The following is a 20,986-nucleotide window of genomic DNA, read 5'->3' on the forward strand; positions in this document are numbered from 1 at the left end:
TTACAAATTACATTTTGCAGCATGTATTCTGTAATCTGTAGTGGAATACATTTCAAAAGTAACTCTCCCAACACTGCATATAGGTCACCGAGTGTATTAACCTCCCTCACAATCCACTCTGTCCAGCAGAAAGGGGATCATTAATACATAATTTTGGGTTCAGCCATATGCACGAGGCAACATTTAAATAAATGTCCGAATTAAACATTCTGGACACTTTTGTCCATATCAAGTGCAAATGCGAGATAACGGGGTGTAACTTAACTTCTCCGATTAGTTTGATAGAAAGGCTTTGCAATGGTGAAACAGGGGCAAGAACTTCCTGTTCAATACAAAACCAGGGAGGGGCTCTCTCAGGTGGAAGTGACCAGTGAGCCAGATGTCTTGAGACCGAATGCATAATAATAAAACAAACTCTTGGGTAGGCCTAGCCTACCTTTGTCAGTCGGCCTATGCAACTTACTTAAATGTAATCTGGGACATTTACCATTCCAAATGAAGGACTTCGCTATGCTATCAAATTGCTTGAAATAAGAGAGGGGGACATTCATAGGGAGAGACCGTAGCAGGTAGTTGAATTTTGGAATACAATTCATTTTAATAACATTAACCTTCCCAATCATAGATGAATGTAATGAAGCCCACCTGCCCACATTGCTCGAAAACCTTTATATTAAGGGGTCAAAATTAACTTTAACTAAATCACACAAATTTGCTGGGAATAAAATACCCAAATACTTGATGCCCTGTTTGGGCCACTGGAAGGCGCCAGGCTGAAAAGCCGTTACCGGGAAGTACGCTGTCAGAGCCAAACCTTTGGATTTAGACCAATTGAATCTGTATCCCGAGAACTTAATATTTCTGTGGAGGCAAGGCATAGATCTAGTAGGGTTGGAGACGAATAATAAAATATCATCTGCGTAAAGCAAAAGCTTATGTGCCACACCTCCCACCACCACCCCTGGAAAATCATCTTCCTTTCTTATCGTGGCTGCTAATGGTTCCAGGGCAAGGCAGAGCAATAATGGGGAAAGAGGGCAAGCCTTCCGGGTGCCTCTATCCAGAGTAAAATAATCTGAAATTAATCCATTTGTTTGTTCCGCCACTACCGGGTGTCTATAAAGTGACTTCATCCAACCAATAAAAGTATTCCCAAACCCATACATTTCCAAGAGAGATGGCAGCGACCGGAGTCTGATCATTCGCCACTGACCACATGATATTGATGAAATGCCTAATGTTATCAGAAGAGCTACGGCCCCGGATAAACCCCACCTGATCTATATGTATAAGAGATGTCATAACTTTACTTAATCGGTTAGCCAAAATTTTGGACAATATTTTAACGTCTAGCTGGATCAGGGAAATTGGACAGTAACTCTTACACTCGCTTGGCTCTTTGTCCTTTTTAAGAATCAGACTGATCCGAGCTTGCGTCATGGCTGGAGGAAGCTTTCCATTCTTTAATGATTCTGTATAAACTTCGAACAAAAGTGGAGCCAGTTCTGTAGCATAAGATCTAAAAAACTCAGCAGCAAAGCCGTCAGGCCCCAGAGCCTTGCCTGTAGGCAAGGCCTTACTTACCTCTCCAAGTTCCTCCAAGGTTATCTCAGAATCAAGAGAATTTGTTTGCTCAGCCGTCAGTTTAGGAAATTCTAATGGTTCCACAAAGTTTCTAATATCCTCATCAGTAGACGAAGATGTGGAACTATAGAGATCAAGATAGAATTCTTTAAAGGTAGTATTAATATCAATGGCTGAGGTAAATATTTCACCACCAGCAGATTTCACTGAGGGAATGGTAGAAAAAGACTCTCTCTGCTTTATATATCTAGCCAGAAGTTTTCCTGCCTTGTCCCCTGACTCAAAGTATGACTGTCTTGCCCTGAATAGCCAAAACTCCACCTTCCACGACAAAATAGTATTATATCTGTATTTCAATCAAGTAAATTCTCTGAGGCCATCAGATGACATTCGGCACTTCAGCTCTGTCTCGGCACTTTTAATATTCCCTTCCAACTCCACGAGTTCTCGTGCTTTGAAATTTTTGGTGAGTGAGGCATTCTGTATGATCCTGCCCCTAAGAACCGCTTTAAGTGCCTCCCAAGCCACGCCCACAGAGGACACTGAGGACCAGTTGGTCTCCATATACACATTGATTTCAGCCTTTAACATTTGTTGGAATTCAGGATTTTGCAAAAGGGATACATTAAAGCGCCAATTATATGATTTCCTTTTCTCCATATGTGGCAACACCTCTAAACTCACCAGGGAGTGATCTGAGACTTAAATGTTTACAATTGAGCAATCAACAACAGATGAAATGAGGGACTTAGATATACAGTATATATATATATATATATATATATATATATATATATATATATATATATATATATATATATATGATGGGTTCAAAAGTCTCCAAATATCTGTAAGACCAAGATTTTTACACATCCTGTGAACTGTCAATGTTGCTCTAGGTGGCTTACAAATTTTGCTTCACTATGATCAAGGACTGAGTCCATCAAAAGATTAAAGTCTCCTCCCAATATTATATCATGAGGGGTGCCAGCGGCTTGCAGCATCCCTTCAAGATGCCTTATTTCTATAAATAAACCCTGATCATCAACGTTAGGTGTGTAGATATTAGCCAAAATAAGACTCTGCCCCTGAATTTCAGCTAAAACAATAATGACTCTTCCTAATTTATCTTTAGTCTATTTGAGACATTTGAATTGTAGATGCTTACTTATCAGTGTAATGACTCCCCTGCTCTTACTTGAGCCAGCACCAAAGAAAACATGTCCACCCCATATCTTACCAAATTTTTCAGCTTCCTGCAGGGAAAGACGCGTTTTTTGAAGAAACACTATATCATATTTCTTATGCTTAAGAAGAGAAATAAGCTTCCTTCTTTTTATTGGGTGCCCCAACCCATTCACATTCCACATGGGGAAGGACAATCCACTCATATTAACATTTGACATTTTGACATATGAGAAAAAATAGACTGTGTGTCAAAAATAAAATTATAAAGACCGCATTCCAACATTAATGCAACAATCAAACCCCAAACTTCCCCCCAAACCAAACAAACAGAAAAAAGAAAAACTGTGCATTAACCCCGCGCATGACAACGCCAACTGGCGTCCATCCCTCTAAACTCAAACAGTCCATGTATGCCTACGAGAGCCCCTGTGACAACTTTGCTGTCGGATTGCTCAAGTCTAGTGTTTCTATGCAAATTTTGTGAGACAGAATTACACAACAAAAGATCATCTTTAAAACAAACTCCAGCCAATAGGTGGATTAAACACAAAGAACGTGTAGATCATCCACATAAATATCCTGAAGGTGTGTTACTCCACAAAACAAACTCCATTCGCTAGGCGGAACAGCACAAAAAAAAAAAAATTGCTAATTTTCCACTCAGCTGCAACGTGAGTACCACAAAATAACTTAGTCCATTGACTTTATGAAGGACATTGCTTCAAAAAAAATTAATGTTCAGTGAGCCGGACCATTCGGCTGCTACATGAGTGCAGCAGATGACCTAATCACTCCAATGACTTGCAAGAAATACTCCACAAAACAAACTCCAGCCAATAGGAGGCATAAGCACAAAGAAAGTGCAGATTTACCCACAAACTGTCCCAAAGGAGTGTTACTTCACAAAACAAACTCCAGCCGCTAGGCGGAACCAGCACAAAAAGAATCAAAAAAGGTGCTCAGTTTCCTCGGACAGTCAAATGAATGTTCAGTGAGTCAGTCCACTCAGCTGCAATGTGAGTACCACAAAATAAATTACTCCATTGACTTTATGAAGGACATTGCTTGCTGGGGACATGTAAATATTTTGTGGCCATCCTTAGCATCTATTCTCAATTTGGCTGGGAACATCATTGCAAAAGCGTCCTTCCAGTGATGTAAGAGTTTCTTGAATCGATCACGTTTCTCTCTTGTTGAATTTGCAAAGTCTGGGAACAAGAAAACTCTTCCAAGAAAGCCTTCCTTTATTCCTCGCCTCACATAATCAGCGGATCGCCGAGCCAGAACCCTGTGAGCTCGCTCGATTTCCAGCTTATGTCGAGCAGACTCGGAAAGAGCCCGTCCAGGAATTTCACCATATCTTGGCCCTCTTCAGCCTCAGGAATTCCAAAAATTCGGACATTATTCCACCGACTACGGTTCTCCAACTTCTCCCAGACGTGCTCCAAATCCACCTTGGTCACTAGCAGATTAGCAGATAATTCCCTCTCCGATAACTCCAGATAATCGCTCCGTTTCTCGACATCCCCCACATCCCCCACATCCCCCACTTGTAACCACCTCGTCTCCATGGCAGTGAACGATCGACGTATTACAGCAAAATCCTCCAAGTCAGCAATGACCTTTGTCAACATTGCCGACATGTTCAACACTTCTCCGTGTCAGCTTGAGCACGTAAGTGTCTTTTAATGTCTCCAGAGCCTGAGGATTTTGAATTCTTTGACATATTGTCTTCCTAGAACAGTTATGGAGCAGAGTGTATCGAATCTCACCAGTTTATAACATTACTAGTGTTAAAACTAGCAAAGTGCGCAGAGCTCGCTGTTCACACGTCCGAACCTGGCATGGCGCCACGCGACTCCCAGTCAGTTATATTATTTAACATATCCTACCTCTTCTGCATTACATTCCCTTGCACTATATATAACAGATTTGTATTTGTACATACTAAATGTTTTTTTGTTTTTTTGTTTTTGTCTTATTGTGTATTTCTATATATACTTATATTTCTATTCACTATTTTTGTTCGATTTTTATTTTTTATCTCTGTCTTTTTGTTGTATTGTTTGTGCACTGGATGCTTCTGTCACCAAGAAAAATTCCTTGTATGTGGAAGCAATAAAGCTCATTCTGATTCTGATTCTGAATCAAAAAACAAAACTAAATGTCTGATAAAGAGCAACTCCCCTCCATTAAGGAGTGCAGTATTAAGGAATTACCAAATATGTAAAGTTGGAAAAACAGTAGAACTTTATTTGAATTCATAAGGAAAACAGGATTGATAGGTAGAATTTAAGCTCTGTTCCACACTCCGGAGAAGAAGGTGGCGGTAATGCACCATTTACGTTGGATGCCACCCGCCGTTAAAAGCCAAGAAGAAGAAGAGCTCCCCTCCGTACTAGTATGTGGCGCTGTGAATCTCTTTTTGTCCATTTAAACCGGAAGTTGTATGAGCCAGCAGGAGCAGCCAAATACCGCGTTTATTGTACGTTTGCGTTGTTGCGGGTAGCGTTAGCTGTGTTTGTGTACTGTATACATTTTGTTGCACAATTAAATACGAAGTAATGCACTGATTACAACGCGGAGCATATACCTTACACATAATACTATGTAGTTTTAGCCTTATCAACATTTAGATAGAAAAGTACTTGTTCGTTGTGTTGTAATCAACAGACGTGCTTTAGAGAGAGCAAGGAAACACTTTGGTCCGCAAACTCGACATGGGCTCATCAAAGAAACACAAAGAGAAGGAGAAGGAACGGGATCCAGAGGAACGACACCGTGAGCACAAGAAACACCGTCACAAGGACCGGGATAAGGATAAGGACCGAGAGAAGCGAAAGAGATCCCGCTCCAGAGACAGGAGCGGCCGGGCAACAGAGAAAGATAGCCGCAGTAAAGCAGAGAAGAGCAGTGGAGAACCACGAGTCAAGAAAGAGAAGCTTGATCCTGCAGACGAGGAGAGCGGCGGTGAGTCAGTGTGCATGAGTGAAGATGAAAACCTAGTGAGCTGCCTACATAGACAACATGTTTGGGCATCATAGGGGTTCCAGTTTTGTTGTCAAACTACATTTATGGTTTACTGTAGTCTCTGAGGCTTTGACAGATGGGGTAATCAGGGAAATGTTAAATTGTAGTTTCCAGTCCTGGAAAAGTCATGGAAATTGCTTCTAAACTGTCATGGCAAGTTCTGTATTTACTACGTTGTTCATTGTTATGATAGTTGGCTCTAAAATATTTAATTGTTGGTTATAAATCTGTATTAAATGTTTTTTTTTTTTTTTAACTCTCCTGTTGTTTTCTGTTGCAGTACCTGGTCCAAAATCTGCGGGTGGTGATGCTTCACTCAGCATTGAAGAGACTAAGTATGTTTTTTGTGCATGTTCATATTGCCATTTGAAAATTTGGTTTTGCAATCTCTGTAGTTCTGAAACACCCTGGTAAATGCCTTTACTCTTTATCTTGCAGTAAACTGAGGGCCAAACTAGGCTTGAAACCCCTTGATCTCAATGAAACCAAGAAAGGTGAGATATTGCTGGTCACATCACATCAAAGTGCTGTTTTATACATAATAAAACATCCATTGTTTGAGTGTTTTTTGTTGAGACTTATTTAATACAGCATCTTATTCGATGTATTTCTTCTAAATTTCTAATTATTTGATCAATTATTTGAATTATATCATCAGAAGCTGGAACGAAGGAGGAGCCCCTCCTGGCCGAGACCATCAATCCTGTCCATATCCGACAGCAGGCTGAAATGAGAGAGAAACTGGCTGCTCTCAAAGAGAAGCGACTGCTCAATAAGAAACTGGGGTAGGACTTCTTTGCCATCAGCAACCGATAATAATTCTGCCCTACAAAGCTGTAACAGGGTTCACACAAAGGGCAAGGAGGCAGGAAGCAGCAGAACAGTCAACATAACTTTAATGACATAAATCAACTTAAAGAAACATAAATGCACAGACACACACACACAGCGGCCACGTGCATCTCTCTCTCTCAAACTGGCACCTCTGGCTCGTCTTTATCCCCCTCCCGGCTGATTAGGACAATTCAGCGCCGGGCGTGCGTCCTCACGGCTTGGCCACGCCCTCCTCCTCATCATACTCCTCCACCGCCTGATTCAGGCCGGGGAAACCTCCGGTTTGACTTAAACCCCTCCCTTCCTGGAGGGGAGGTGTTGCCCTTCCAGCCGTCCTTCTGCCGGCAGGTCTTCCCTGCCTCTCTGGAGCCCTGGGAGAGATGAAGGAGAGAGAGAAAAACTTGCTCATCGGTCCCCAGACACGCTATCGCCTGGTCCTCAGCTGCTCCTCCCCTGGTGGACGGTAGCGAGTCCTCTGACCCCTGGCAGATGGTAACGGCTCCTCCGCTTCCTGGCGGACGGCAGCGGTTCCTCTGACTCCCGGCAGCAACTCCTCCGTCCCCTGGCGGACACCTGCAGCTCCTCTGCTTCCCGGCGGACGGCAGCGGCGAGGACTCCACGACAGCGCATCCCTTCTCCTTCCCGGGTTTCGGCACCAGTGTAACGGGGTTCACACAAAGAGCAAGAAGGAGGTGGGAAGCAGCAGAACAGTCAACATAACTTTAATGACATAAATCAACTTAAAGAAACAAACGCACAGACACACACAGCGACCCTGTGCATCTCTCTCTCTCTCTCTCTCTCGAACTGGCTCCTCCAGCTCGTCTTTATCCCCCTCCCGGCTGATTAGGACAATTCGGCGCCGGGCTTGCGTCCTCACAGCCCGGCCATGCCGCCCTCCTCGTCACAGAAGCCAAAACACAGCAGTAATGCTAACACTGAAACTGAGAAAAATGGCTTTCAAGTTTTGATTGTTCAGCCAAATGTGGATTATATAATGTTTGTTTTCTCTGAATTTGAGCATAGTTGAGCCTTTCACAGGCAAGATCGTTGTATAAAAGACCCTTTTTCGGTCAGTACATAATTTTAACAGAATGTGTAGTTATTGCGTTTTGCCTTTGCAGAGCAGAATTATCAGAGTTAAAGGGATAGTTCGTTCAAAAATGAAAATTCTCTCATCATTTACTCACCCTCATGCCATCCCAGATGTGTATGACTTTCTTCTGCTGAACACAAAGATTTTTAGAAGAATATCTCAGGTCTGTAGATCTTTACAATGCAAGTGAATGGTGACCAAAATTTGAAGCTTTAAAAAGCACATAAAGGCCACATAAAAGTAATCCATCAGACTCCAGTGGTTAAGTGCACGATACACTATGCACTTACAAAATGTACTATCCACTCAGCCGTGGAGTGTATGAATTTTCAAAGTGTAGTATCGTCCCAAATGGAACTCTTAATGTTTTTTTACTACACGGAAGCGTTCGCCGTTTAACAGCTGACGGAAGCGACGTTTCAAGCGCACGTGATGTGTTGCCACTAGCTTTAGTGTGTTAGCCAACCTCAGTTCAACACTTGTATCTTAAACAACGTACATATTCACACAGCTTGGGGTGATGGTAAAGCATTCAACTCACATTTGTAAGGTGCTGTATCCACTGAAGCTTCGCCAGCTGCTACATTCTTCATTATTTACAACTTTTGTCAGACCAGCAGTGCAGCCAGGTAACTCCGCCCCTTCCGCTATCTACGGCAAGCCGTGTCGTTGAGTGCATGAAGTGTCCAACATTCCACACTCCATTTTGACGGTTGAAAAAGTGCATCAACCAGGTTCTTAAAATACACTTCTTTTTGCTGCATTTTCAGTGTTAACATACTACTCGCACTACTTGTACAAAAAAATGCCATAGAATAGTGCAGAAGTGTGCGGTTTGGGATGCACCTCATGTCTTCTGAAGTGATCCAGTTGGTTTTGGGTGAGAACAGACCAAAATATAATTCACTATAAATCTTGACATCAGCAGTTTCCTTGGCGATCATTATTTTAAGGAAGTGTAATCGATCTTGAAATCACGATAGTTCCTAGAGACTGAAATTGCAAAATATAGGAGTGAAAAAGGAGTTATATGTTGGCCTCTTAATGACCCAAAACCGATTGGATTGCTTCAGAAGACATGGATTAAACCACTGGAGTTTTATAAATTAATTTTATGCTGTCTTTATGTGCTTTTTGGACCTTCAAATTTCTGGCCACCATTCACTTGCATTGGATTGACCTACAGAGCGGAGATATTCTTCTGAAAATCTTTGTGTTCTGCAGAAGAAAGTCATAAATCTGTTATGGCATGAGGATGAGTAAATGATGAGGTTTTTTTTTTTTTTCTTTTTGGTGAACAATCCCTTTAAACTCTTTTGGAATTCTACTTGATGTCATACAAAAATTTGCACAATTAAGGTTGAAGCCTCCCCGCAAGGCTAATTTCAGCAGTCTATGTGTTGTTTTTATGTACTCAGAAAGGTGAAGACACTTGGAGAGGACGAACCATGGTTGGATGACACAGCCGCCTGGGTGGAGAAGAGTCGCAAACTAGCCAAGGAGAAGGAACTGGCAGAGAAGAGGGTAAGAATGGAGGGTAATAGAAAGTAGTAGATGCCTTGCTTTGTGACTCGCATAAGGTTTTGAGACTTTTGATTTTTCCCTTTGTGCATTCCGTCTTCCAACAGGCCAAGCTCTTGGAAGAGATGGATGAAGAGTTTGGTGTGAGCAATCTGGTGGAGCAGGAGTTTGCACAGGAAAAGAGGGTGTGTAACCTTATCACTTTCTTGCTGTTCACAATCAGGCTTTAATCAGCAACAATACTGAATGAATGAAAGACATTGTGACAAACTGACTTTGATCATGTAACAGTTGTTGGTGGTCTGGTTTCTCCTTGCCAGTCAAATTCAGTGGTTTGTGAATGTAAGAAGTAGAATCACTTATTCACTTTAACTATGATCTATATTTTATTATAGGCCTGCATTTTCATGTGTAACAGTTTAATTATTTATTTATTTATTTATTTTTACCAGGAAGCATATAGCTCACGTGATCTTAAAGGGCTCAAGGTTCAACACAAGGTGGAGTCTTTCAGAGAGGGGGATACCATTGTCCTAACTCTTCAAGACAAAGGTGAGCTAAAAGGATGATGCTGGAATGACTTCGTGGGTAAAGCTCTGGTCTAGTAATCTGAAGGTTAATGGTTGAAGGTCATGGTTTCTGGCATCCCCTATTACCATACAGGGTTCTCACATTCATGGAAAACCTCTTGATTATAGCTTGTATAGAGAGGAACTTGCTCGTAATTAAGTCAAAGTTGTGAGCTTATCCTTCTTTTGAATAGGTTATTTTCATTTAATTGGTTAGGTTCTTTTCACCAATCAGCCTGAATGATTTATTAGCGAAATCGTAGTGCTCTTGAGCAAGTGGCAACAAGTTTGTTCCTCGGTGCCTGTTGCTTTAGCAAATATTCTGTTGGTTTAGATAAGCAAGCATCTGTTAAATTAAGAGAAGTAACACCACCTACACAAGAACTCTCACACAGACACACTTACAGATTCACTGTGTGGGTGATTTTAACAGGTGTCTTGGAAGAGGAGGAGGACGTGCTTGTGAATGTGGGTCTTGTGGACAAAGAGAAAGCAGACAAAAATGTGGAGCTTAAGAAGAAGAAGCCTGATTATAAACCTTACGACGAAGAGGAGAGTGTGGATGACATGATCATTGTAAGCTCACCTATTATTATTTTTTTACATTTGTTTAAAGGCAAAGTTTGTCATTTCTGGGCCTCGAGCTACACCAAACAGAATTCCAAAAATAATGATGACTGCTTTCATACAGATACCCACCTCAAATTTGCGCCATTGGTTGAGCATACGTCAGACATGTTGGGATTTTTCAACAAATAGAGCAATGTTTTTATAGCGCCACAATGTTCGGAATCAGAATGATTCACCCTGTTCGTGGAAACATGCCATTTTTACACCCTGTTTACACTGTTCGTGGAAACATGCCATTCCAGATGTGTATGACTTTATTCTGTAGAACACAAACAAAGATTTTAAGAAGAATATTTCAGCTCTGTAGGTCCATACAATGGTGACCAGAACTTTGAAGCACCAAAAAGCAGGTAGAGGAAGCATAAAAGTAATCCATAAGACACAAGTGTTAAATCTATATCTTCAGAAGCGTTTTGATAGATGTGGGTGAAAAACAGATCAATATTTAAGTTATTTTTACTATAAGTTCTCCTCCTTGCCCAGTAGGTGTCGATATGCACAAAGAATACGAATCGCCAAAAAACTAAAGAAGAAGAATGTGGAAGTGAAAATGGAGTTTTATAGTAAAAAGAACTTGAATATACATTTTTGGGTGAACTATTAATTTAAGCTTGGGTTGGAAAAGGTATTTTTACATCAAAATAATTGCACACTTTAGCGTCAATATCCACTTCGACTTTGACATTCTGTGTCTATTCAAATTCTTTCCAGTTTAAGCCAAAGTCTGTGCTGTCCAAGTACGATGAAGAGATTGAGGGGGAGAAGAAGAAGAGTTTCAGACTGAGTGCTGGTGGTTTTGTGGGGGGTGAGAGAGAGCGTGAGTTACAGGCCATCAGAGAGAGCCTGCAAAGTCAAGCCCAGTCTCTGGACATGCCTGCACTTACCCTCGCCTCTGAATACTACACACCACAGGACATGGTGAGCACAACACTTGTAGAAGTGTACTCCTTTTGGAGTTTGATTTCATTTTTGACAGTTGTTTAAATTTTTTTCCGTTTGTGTCATCAGGTGGGCTTCAAGAAGACCAAGCGGCGAGTGAAAAAAATCAGAAAGAAAGAGAAACCTCTGAAGTCAGATGATCTCTTGGTAGATGACACACGGAGCTCAGATTTCGGCTCCAGGTAAACCCTTTTGACATGTAAAGGTCTAGCAATAGTTTACTTAAACATCTCTTTCATGTCTGGTTAATCCTGTATGTTTTCGATTGGTTTTGGCACTCAGGTCACGAGGTCGAGGCAAAAAGCAAGCAGATGAAGAGGGGGAGGAGCCTGAGGATTTTGACATGGGAACCAGCAGCAAGGCAAGCGATGTGCTTAAACAGTCAGATGACGTGAGAATGGCTGACATGGACATTAGTGAAGATGGTGAGAGAGAATCCAAATAACTCAAGGCCTATATTCCAAATCCTTTAAAGCCATACATGAAGCAGTGACAGTCCCAGCTCATTTACACTTTCATTATATAGAAAAGAGTTCTGCAAAAATTCTCCTTTGGAATCACTATTTTCTGTACCCACACTCTTAATTCTTTTCTCTGTCTCTCTCAGAGGACTTTGCCCCTCCAGATCCTGCTGTGATGGAAGAGGATGAAGCTGAGCAGGAGCTCCAGAAACAGCTGGAGAAACAGAGGAAACTCAGACAGAAACAGATGCTCAAGGACTCAGGACAGAGGGTCAGCAGTTACTCTGTCTACTGTCTAATTCTTTAATAATGGAGCAGAGCACAAAGACGTCCTGAAATCACTTGACAAGCACAGTTTTCTTTCCTGTGTTGACATATTTGCTATTGAAATAGGAAGTTTGGACAGGACATATTGAAGGGGGTCATCCCTTTTTTTTATATATTTAGTCAGTAGGCATTAGTTATGTCACTTCCATGAACCATGATTTGCTACTTGTTGGTAGAGAAGATAGAAAGCATTTGATTGGACAAAAATCTATGTAGGCAGAGTCCATGTTTCCCAGAAGAAAGAAACTGAAAATTTTAAATGTGTATATCAAAGCTAATAGACATGAAGACTAAAAGCCAAAAAGCTCCAATTTAAGTAAAATGAGCTCATATTAAGGGCAGTTTCACACCTGGCTCGTATAGAGCATTTGTTTTGGAACCTGGTGCATTTTCTCCAAAACACCTGGACAAGGCAGTCTCGATCCTATTTCAAATAAACATTGGAGCAGTTTGCTTGTTTTAGGAATGTCATAATTATTAAATTATCTTCTGATCACCCGACCGTTTCACTGAGCCGTTCAGCTCCTGAAGAGTGTGTGAAAATGAACCGACTCAGAACAGGACTTGAAGCGCTGTGATGCATGTGCTGCCTGCGGAGGGTTGCGTCTAATTCGCGTGAAAATATAAATGAGGATTTTAGTGAATGCAAAGCGGTCCAGTTTAACTTTAACTATAGTGTAATAGCAAATGTTATTTGCCATTGTGGGTTCATACATGCAGCGTTAATGACACGCAGTGACACAGAGGATGCCTGTGTAACGCCTGAGATGATAGAATAAAGAAACACAGAATATCAAAGATCTTTCTTCATGTGAAATATGGGCTCGTGGGTTTAATCAGAGAGCCTTAAAGTAAAGTGTGAAACTGAAGAATTTTGGATAGTAATATTTTACTATTGCATACTTCAATATAATATATAATAGCTATTCAGGTTGGCTGGGTTCCAACAACAACAGTGTAAATGCAAATTGGACCAAGACTAAAGATGACCAAAAAGAGAGATTTAAGTATTTTGATATTAAAAATATATATGTTTAATGTCATAAGTTTTGATTTGTGAATAAATGACTTAAGGATTATGAAGCACACATACAGTTATGACAAAAGACAATTTTGTATGACAATTAATTGTCATATTCACAATTTATTGTTTGACAGTTAATCGTCAGCCAAATTTTATAATCATGACCGCCCTACTTGTGGTGATAATGCAGTCTGTCCCATCAGAACAACGAACCAAACAATATCCCTATAAAAACCATGAGTATGCCTGATGGATCTATGGAGAAGAAATCTGTAGGTCAGCACATCACTGTAATTCATAATCAAAACATGGATATATCCTTTTGGCAACTAGTGATGTTAAGTATTTGCCCCCTTCCTGATTTCTTCTATTTCTGTGTATTTTTCATACTAAATTGTTTTAGATCTTCAAACGAGATATAATATAAAACAAAGGCAACCTGAGTAAGCACAAAATACAGTTTTCATTATATATATATATTATTGAATCAAAAAAGTTATCCAACACCTATATCACCCATTTGAAAAACTAACTGCCCCCTTAAACTTCATAGCTGGTTGTGCCAACTTTAGCAGCAACAACTGCAACCAAACGCTTCCAAAAACTGGAGATCATCCTTTCACAATGCTGTGGTGGAATTTTGGCCCACTTTAATTTTGCTTCTTTTGAGCCATTCAGAGGTGGACTTACGCCTATGCTTTGGATCATTGTCTTGCTGCATAATCCGGTTGTGCTTGATCTTCAACTCATGGACTGATGACCGGATATTCTCCTTTAGAATTTTCTGGCAGAGAGCAGAATTCATGTTTCCCTCAATTATTGCAAGTCGCCTTGGCCCTGAAGCAGCAAAGCATCCCCACACCATCACACTACCACCACCACCATGCTTGACCGTAGGTATGATGTTCTTTTTGTGGAATTCTGTGTTTGATTTACGCCAGATGTAACGGGACCCCTGTCTTCCTAACAGTTCGACTGAAGACTCATCAGTCCACAAAGTTCTCCCAAAAAGGTTTGAGGATCATCAAGGTGTGTTTTGGCAAAATTCAGATGTGCTTTAATGTGAAATCAAAATCAAATCAAATCACTTTTATTGTCACACAACCATATGCACAAGTGCAACATTGGGTGAAAGTCTTGGGTGCAGTTCCAAGCAACATAGCAGTCATGACAGTGATGAGACATATACCAATGTTCTTCTGCGTTAGCAGTGGTTTTCGCCTCACCACTCTTCCATGGATGACATTTTTGGCCAGTGTCTTTCTGATAGTGGAGTAATGAACAGTGACCTTTATTGATGCAAGGGAGGTTTACAGTTCCTTGGATGTTGTCCTTTGCTTTTTTTGTGACTTACTGGATGAGTCGTTGCTGTGCTCTTGGGGGAATTTTGGAAGGTCGGCCACTTCTGGGAAGGTTCACTACTGTGCCAAGTTTTCTCCATTTTGGAGATAATGGCTCTCACTGTGGTTCTTTGGAGTCCCAGAGCCTTTGAAAAAGCTTTGCAACCCTTCCCAGACTGATGTATTTCAATCACCTTTTTCCTCATCTCTGGAATTTCTTTCGACCTTGGCATAGTGTGTTACTGGGTGAGACCTTTTAGCCAACTTCATGCTGCTGAAAATTTTATTTAGGTGTTGATTTGATTGAACAGTGCTGGCAGTAATCGGGTCTGGGTGTGTCTAGTCCAGCTGAAACCCATTATGAATGCAGTTTCAGAGATTTAGGGATTTAGTAACTAAGAGGGCAAATACTTTTTCATACAGGCCCTGTTGGTATTGGATAACTTTTTTGCTTCATTAAATAACAACTGTATTTTGTGTTTATTCAGATTGCCTTTGTTTTATGTTTGAATTTTTGAAACAATTTAGTATGAGATATACACAAAAACAGAAGAAATCAGGATACTTTTTCACAGGACTGTGTAATTAATATAATTGCACATTTAAAATAGGATTTGTTTAATAATTCCTGAGGTAGCTTTAGCACAATTGCTTCTCTCTTTTTTGTTAGCTGCAGAACAGACACAAATAGGATGGCATTAGCAGTTTTTTGACAGATTTTTACGTGGCTTAAGTCTTTCTGCTGTATGTATGTGTGTATGTCACTGATCCAGGATAACAATATATTTTTTCCTAGCAGCAAAGGCTAGGATGTCAAATAATCGTCTAGCGAATCTGTTTGGCAAAAGTCTATTTGGAAGACCTAAAATCAAAGACAAGGGGTCCAAATGTAACTCTAATCCAAACATTTGACTCATATAATGAACAAATTTTGACCAGTAAGTCCTAATTACAGAACAGTCCCAAATGCAATGAATATATTTTCCCACTTCCACCTTACATTTAAGACATAATGAAGAATTGCTTGGGTCAAATTTAATTCTAAGGAGCGGTGTGATGTGCATTCTATGCACAATCCTGAGCTGAATAGCTCTGGCCCTGTTGCAAATAGAGATCTTATTCACCTGACTCCAGACCCGCTCCCGATCCTCCTCTGTTATATTCAATTGTAACTCACCCTCCTATAATCTTCTGAGGTCTTGCGTGTTTGGCACTTCATATAAGCTAAGGGCGTTATAAAAGCAAGAGATCTGCTTGCTCAACGGGGGATTTAAGAGAATCTTTTCAATAGCCGACATGAAGGGGTTAGTGACAAGGGCAGTACTTTTAAAAATATAATCCCTGATATGGAAAAATCTGAAAAAGTTGGATCTGGGCAGCTTGTATTTTATAACCAAGTCTTCAAAAGATAATAGGGAACCTTCATTAAACATCACTAAGTCTACATAACCCATGAGTGTGCCAAACCTTAAAACCGGAATCTGAAATCTAGGCATAAACTCAGGATTATTGTAAATGGGGGTCAGTAGGGAAGACATGCCAGCCCTGCCCTCAATCCTACATATAATGGACCAGGCCTTCCAGTATTAAACACAATTGTATCATCACATAGTGCCTTGATTACCTTGGAACTTCTAACAAATAGCAGATTTTGTAAAGGGCATGATAACTGTGAGTCCTCTAAATCAAGCCAAATAGATTTAGGATTCTCACTGAACCATTCGGCAATGAATCTGAGCTGGCAGGCCAATTGGTATTTTCTGATGTTTGGCAGATCCAAGCCCCCCATAGAACTGGAGAGCTGCAACTTTGAGAATTTTAATCTTGGTTTCCGCTTATTCCATATAAAAGAACTAAGCCATCCAGTTATTCCTTTACCCTTTTATTCGGCAATAAGATTGGTATCATCTGTAATGGGTAAAGAAGCCTGGGCATTATATTAATCTTAACTACACCAATTCTTCCAAGGCAGGAAAGAGGGAGATCAGACCATCTAATTAAATCGTTGCGGATTTTGTCAAGCAATGGGAAAAAGTTGACTTTGGCCAGTTGACTAATTGTAGGGGTAATACTAATTCCCAAATATGTAAAACCAGAGTCCGACACTTTAAATGGAAAGGAAGTCATATTAATTATACGATTGCTTGAGTATCTTAAACGCAAAGCAACAGATTTGGAGAAATGTATTTTATACCCTGAAAACTTCCCAAATGAATTAACAATATCTACTAAAGATAAAGCGAAAAGCAACGGGGAGAGGGGGCAGCCCTGTCTAGTGCCTCGAAACAGAGGAAAGTTGTCAGACCTATGACCGTTAGTGACAACAGCTGCGAGTGGAGCAGAATAGAGTAAGTGCACCCATCTAATAAAATTATCGCCGAGGCCAAACCTTTCCAAGCTATAAAATAAGGCCACACAAAGTTGTTTAAATCGTCATTTTAGGGTTTGTTGACATTACACCATCACGGCAACAAAGTTGTAAAATTGGCTATAACTTCACACTGAAAAGGGTAGTAAGTGATTTTATCACACTAAAATCATGTTAACATGCATTTTGTTTACGTCTTGTGGCTATACTTTTTAAATAGTGAGTATTTTAATGTTTATGAATTGGCCCCATTTACTTCCATTGTAAGTGTCTCACTGTAACCCAGGTTTTTGCTTTATTTTTTTAAAGAAAAGGAGGGACGAATTTTTTAGGTAATCAGTATTATGCCATACATGCTGTCGATTGAGCTTAACTTGTATTGCATGCGGAATATTCCTTTTTTAAAGTGCATTTTTTGACCGATTGAAAGTGTGGGTTTTATTGATATAGGCATGGATAAGGATTTCAAATGTTTCAAACCGTATTGTGTTTGATTGCTCCTTCCAGGTGGCTGAGCACATGAATAGAGTGGGGCCAGCAGGCGATGATGACAACGACCCGGACAAAAAGAACAGCATCGTCTTCAACGCCACCTCTGAGTTTTGCCGCACTCTTGGTGACATCCCCACCTATGGGTTGTCAGGCAACCGAGAGGACCAAGAAGACATTATGGTACACACCATCTCAACTTTCCCCTCTGTGTGTATTATATTGTTTTACCTGATTATCTTGAATGTTCCTGTTATGTGTCACACAGGACTTTGAAAAGGATAATGAAAAAGAGGGAGCCGGACAGTCAGACTCTGATATGGATGACAATGTGGGCTGGAGCACCGTCAACCTGGATGAAGAGCCGAAACCGGCCGACGTGAGTCTTCTGCTTTCAGCATGAACAGTTTAGAGCTTGACTTCCTTTTGATTGAGCTGGGAAACATTTTCTTCAAGAAAAAAAATTGTGTAGAACTGTTTGTCTTTACTGTATTCTCTCCTTTTGTATTCTGTTATAGTTTGCAACAGCCTCCACAACTATTCTGGATGAAGAGCCCATTGTGAACTCTGGTCTTGCTGCAGCTTTGCTTTTGTGCAAGAACAAAGGTGAGATATCGCATCAATTGCTTTTGAACTGGATATCTTATGTTGTGGCATCTGTAACATCTGTAATGTTATGGCTAAAATACACACTACCAGTCAAAAATTTGGACATACTTGACTGAATTTATGTTTCTCATATTTTAAAAACCATTTGATCAAAGTGCTTATTTTCTTAAAGTTGTAGAAGTGCATGATTAAATTCGGAAGTTGGACTGAATAGTGAAAGAAAAACCGCCAACTGTTTAGAAGGCTTCCCAGTTACATACCTATATAATATAATATAATATATGCAGTTTTGATTTGTTGAACATTTTCTGGTCACTACATAATTCTCATACTTCCAATTGTTATTTCACAGTTTTCTTGTCTTCACTATTATTCTAAAATGGGGGGAAAAATAGTGGTAACACTACAATAAGGTTCCATTCATTAACATTAGTTAATGCGTTGGGTATCATGAAAAAACAATTCACAAAATATTGTTTACAGCACTTATTAATCTTTGTTAGAGTTTGTTAATAAATAAATACAATTGTTCATTGTTAGTTCATAGTGCATTAACTAATGTTAAACACAACTTTTGATTTTAAAATGTATTACTATGTTGAAATTAACATGAACTAAGATTAATAAATGCTGTAAAAGTATTGTTCATGTTAACTCATGTTATCAAATGGAACCTTATTGTAAAGTGTTACCAAAATAGTAATATTAAAGAATGAGTATATGGTACATATACATAGTGTATGCTTTTGAAATGTAACCCTTACAGGACTGCTTGACACACAAATGCAGAAAGTGGCTCGTGTTAAAGCTCCAAAAGCAGCTCTGCCAAATGACAACTACTGTATTGAAGACAAGATGTAAGTAGATGCTACAATACTTAATCAATTTAGATAATCATGAAAATGAATCCCGCACAAGCTTCATTGTTGTTCTTAGTTTACTTGAGCAAAACCTCTAAGTTGGAGTAACATGTTGGTGGATATTAAGTCCTTCCTTTCCACTGCAGGAATATTGATGACAAGTACAGCAGGAGAGAGGAATACAGAGGCTTCACTCAGGACTTCAAAGAAAAGGATAATTACAGGCCAGACATCAAGATTGAATATGTTGACGAATCTGGTCGCAAGCTCTGCCCTAAAGAGGTCTGTCCCTGTGTGGTGGTTCTCAATCAATCATCTCGGTTACATAAATGCGTCACTATTTTACCTGCTTCAGAAATGTCCATACAAGTGTTCAACGTCATGTCTTTCATCCTCCAGGCTTTCAGACAGCTGTCCCATCGTTTCCATGGCAAGGGCTCGGGCAAGATGAAGACTGAACGACGGATGAAAAAACTAGAGGAAGAAGCGGTATGTTTTCTTCACATCCTTCACCAAGCATAATAAACATTAATTGTCTTTCTTTACAGACATTATTTATGATTTAATAAAATCATGTTTTGCTTCTGTGGTGGAAAATCTAACTGACCTTGTTGGTGAATATTAATGTCCAGTGTGTAGAGAGATACTACAGGTCACAGGAAATGGCTCGGTATGTCAGCCTAGCAGTTGAGTTAAAGCTTGTGGTCATTATTCCTGCAGTTACTGAAGAAGATGAGCAGCAGTGACACTCCTCTGGGCACCGTGGCTCTTCTGCAGGAAAAACAGAAATCTCAGAAAACTCCTTATATAGTGCTGAGTGGCAGCGGAAAGAGCATGAATGCGTATGTATTTTTTATAGTATTTCTCCTAGCCTTCCCATAGAAGAAAGAAAAATACATTTTATTAATTTTGAAGAAGATTGTGAATGTTGTATTAAATAAGCAGTATTATCAGGGCATCTCAGTTGCTATTGCTTCTTGCACTGCCTGGCCAAAAAAAAAAAAAGTAGCAATCTCTAATAATTCATTGAACCACCTTTAGCTTTGTTTACAGCACACATTCGTCGTGGCATAGTTTAGACAACCTTATGCAAAGTCACAACATTTATTTCCGTCCAGAGTTGCATTAATTTTTGGCCGAGATCTTGTATTGACGACAGGAGAGTCGAACCATTCCGTAAAATCACTGCAATAATGATCCAATCATAGGTTCCTAAGTATCTGCTTATTTAAATCCTAATGGCCAATTTTTTTTTTTTTTTTTTTTTTGGTGAAGCAGTGTATTTATTAAATATGGATATTTTTTTTTATATGAATATTAAAAATTGAATTTAGAGTGACAGATTTCTATACATTTATCTCCTTTAATTGGTTTGTCCTCCTTTTCACAGGAATACCATTACAAAATAAATCTGGACTCTGGGACCTAAAGCTGGTCTTTCACAGAAGATCTTACACAAAATTGCTCTACTGCAAAATTTTTAGCTGTCTCTTAAATGAATAAAATTAAGTTGTGACTAGTCATGTATATACAGACATTGTCTTGTGTGTGAGTGTATATTCCTAATTTCTTGATTCGGACAATTTTCTGTAGAATATTTTGATCTTTGTCTTTCCCCCTTCATTAAAAGCTGTTGTGACAACACTGATTAAATAAGTTTTTTGGATTTTTCTTCTTTGGAGCTGTTTAACAGTGTAGCAAATTAACACCCTTTTACCTTATTTTTATTATTCTCAGGTTAGGTAAAATAAGTCGAATCTGGCCTAATTGATAAGCATAAATTATACTTATAACCTGGACGGAAGACTCCTTTGCAGTGTGTTCTGGCTCACGGACTTAAAACACAAAAGCCTTGGTAGGCAAGTCTTTTTGTGATCTATAAAATCATTTTATTGGTTACAATTTTCTTAGCGATCAAAATGTATAGGTAAGTAAAAAATATAAAACGAAAAATGTATCAGTCTTTTTCAAAGGCATCATAGCTGGAAGTTTGTCACGTCGGAGATAATGCGCTGGACTCAGCATCTGAATCTTGTCTCTGCGTCAGCTTTTTATATGCTTTTTTTTTATATGACCTCAAGCTCAACACTGTGTAGTTTGGCCCTGTGACAAGACTC

At 39.7% G+C, this 20,986-nt stretch overlaps 1 protein-coding gene across 1 annotated transcript; it reads left to right on the top strand.

Moving 5' to 3' along the window:
- Positions 1 to 5,212: 5,212 nt before the first annotated feature.
- LOC127428934 (U4/U6.U5 tri-snRNP-associated protein 1-like) lies at positions 5,213 to 20,525 on the top strand. The gene is made up of 20 exons (XM_051677620.1): positions 5,213 to 5,742; positions 6,083 to 6,137; positions 6,241 to 6,296; positions 6,461 to 6,587; positions 9,151 to 9,256; positions 9,361 to 9,438; positions 9,706 to 9,805; positions 10,256 to 10,398; positions 11,164 to 11,370; positions 11,461 to 11,573; positions 11,674 to 11,816; positions 11,999 to 12,123; positions 17,419 to 17,583; positions 17,669 to 17,779; positions 17,919 to 18,006; positions 18,776 to 18,866; positions 19,016 to 19,151; positions 19,269 to 19,358; positions 19,590 to 19,711; positions 20,260 to 20,525. The coding sequence occupies exons 1-20, from the start codon at positions 5,493 to 5,495 to the stop codon at positions 20,276 to 20,278; spliced, it is 2,325 nt and encodes a 774-aa protein (XP_051533580.1). The 5' UTR covers positions 5,213 to 5,492; the 3' UTR covers positions 20,279 to 20,525.
- Positions 20,526 to 20,986: the final 461 nt, after the last annotated feature.

The sequence above is a fragment of the Myxocyprinus asiaticus genome, chromosome 38 (genome assembly GCF_019703515.2).
Source record: "Myxocyprinus asiaticus isolate MX2 ecotype Aquarium Trade chromosome 38, UBuf_Myxa_2, whole genome shotgun sequence".
In the NCBI taxonomy this organism is placed as follows: domain Eukaryota; kingdom Metazoa; phylum Chordata; class Actinopteri; order Cypriniformes; family Catostomidae; genus Myxocyprinus; species Myxocyprinus asiaticus.

Bases quoted from the DNA above. Each gene is read 5' to 3' on its own strand.
- LOC127428934 (XM_051677620.1), top strand. From the start codon at position 5,493: ATGGGCTCATCAAAGAAACACAAAGAGAAGGAGAAGGAACGGGATCCA. The intron at 11,574-11,673 runs GTAAACCCTTTT...TTTGGCACTCAG, and splicing joins AGCTCAGATTTCGGCTCCAG to GTCACGAGGTCGAGGCAAAA. The intron at 19,359-19,589 runs GTATGTTTTCTT...TTATTCCTGCAG, and splicing joins AAAAACTAGAGGAAGAAGCG to TTACTGAAGAAGATGAGCAG.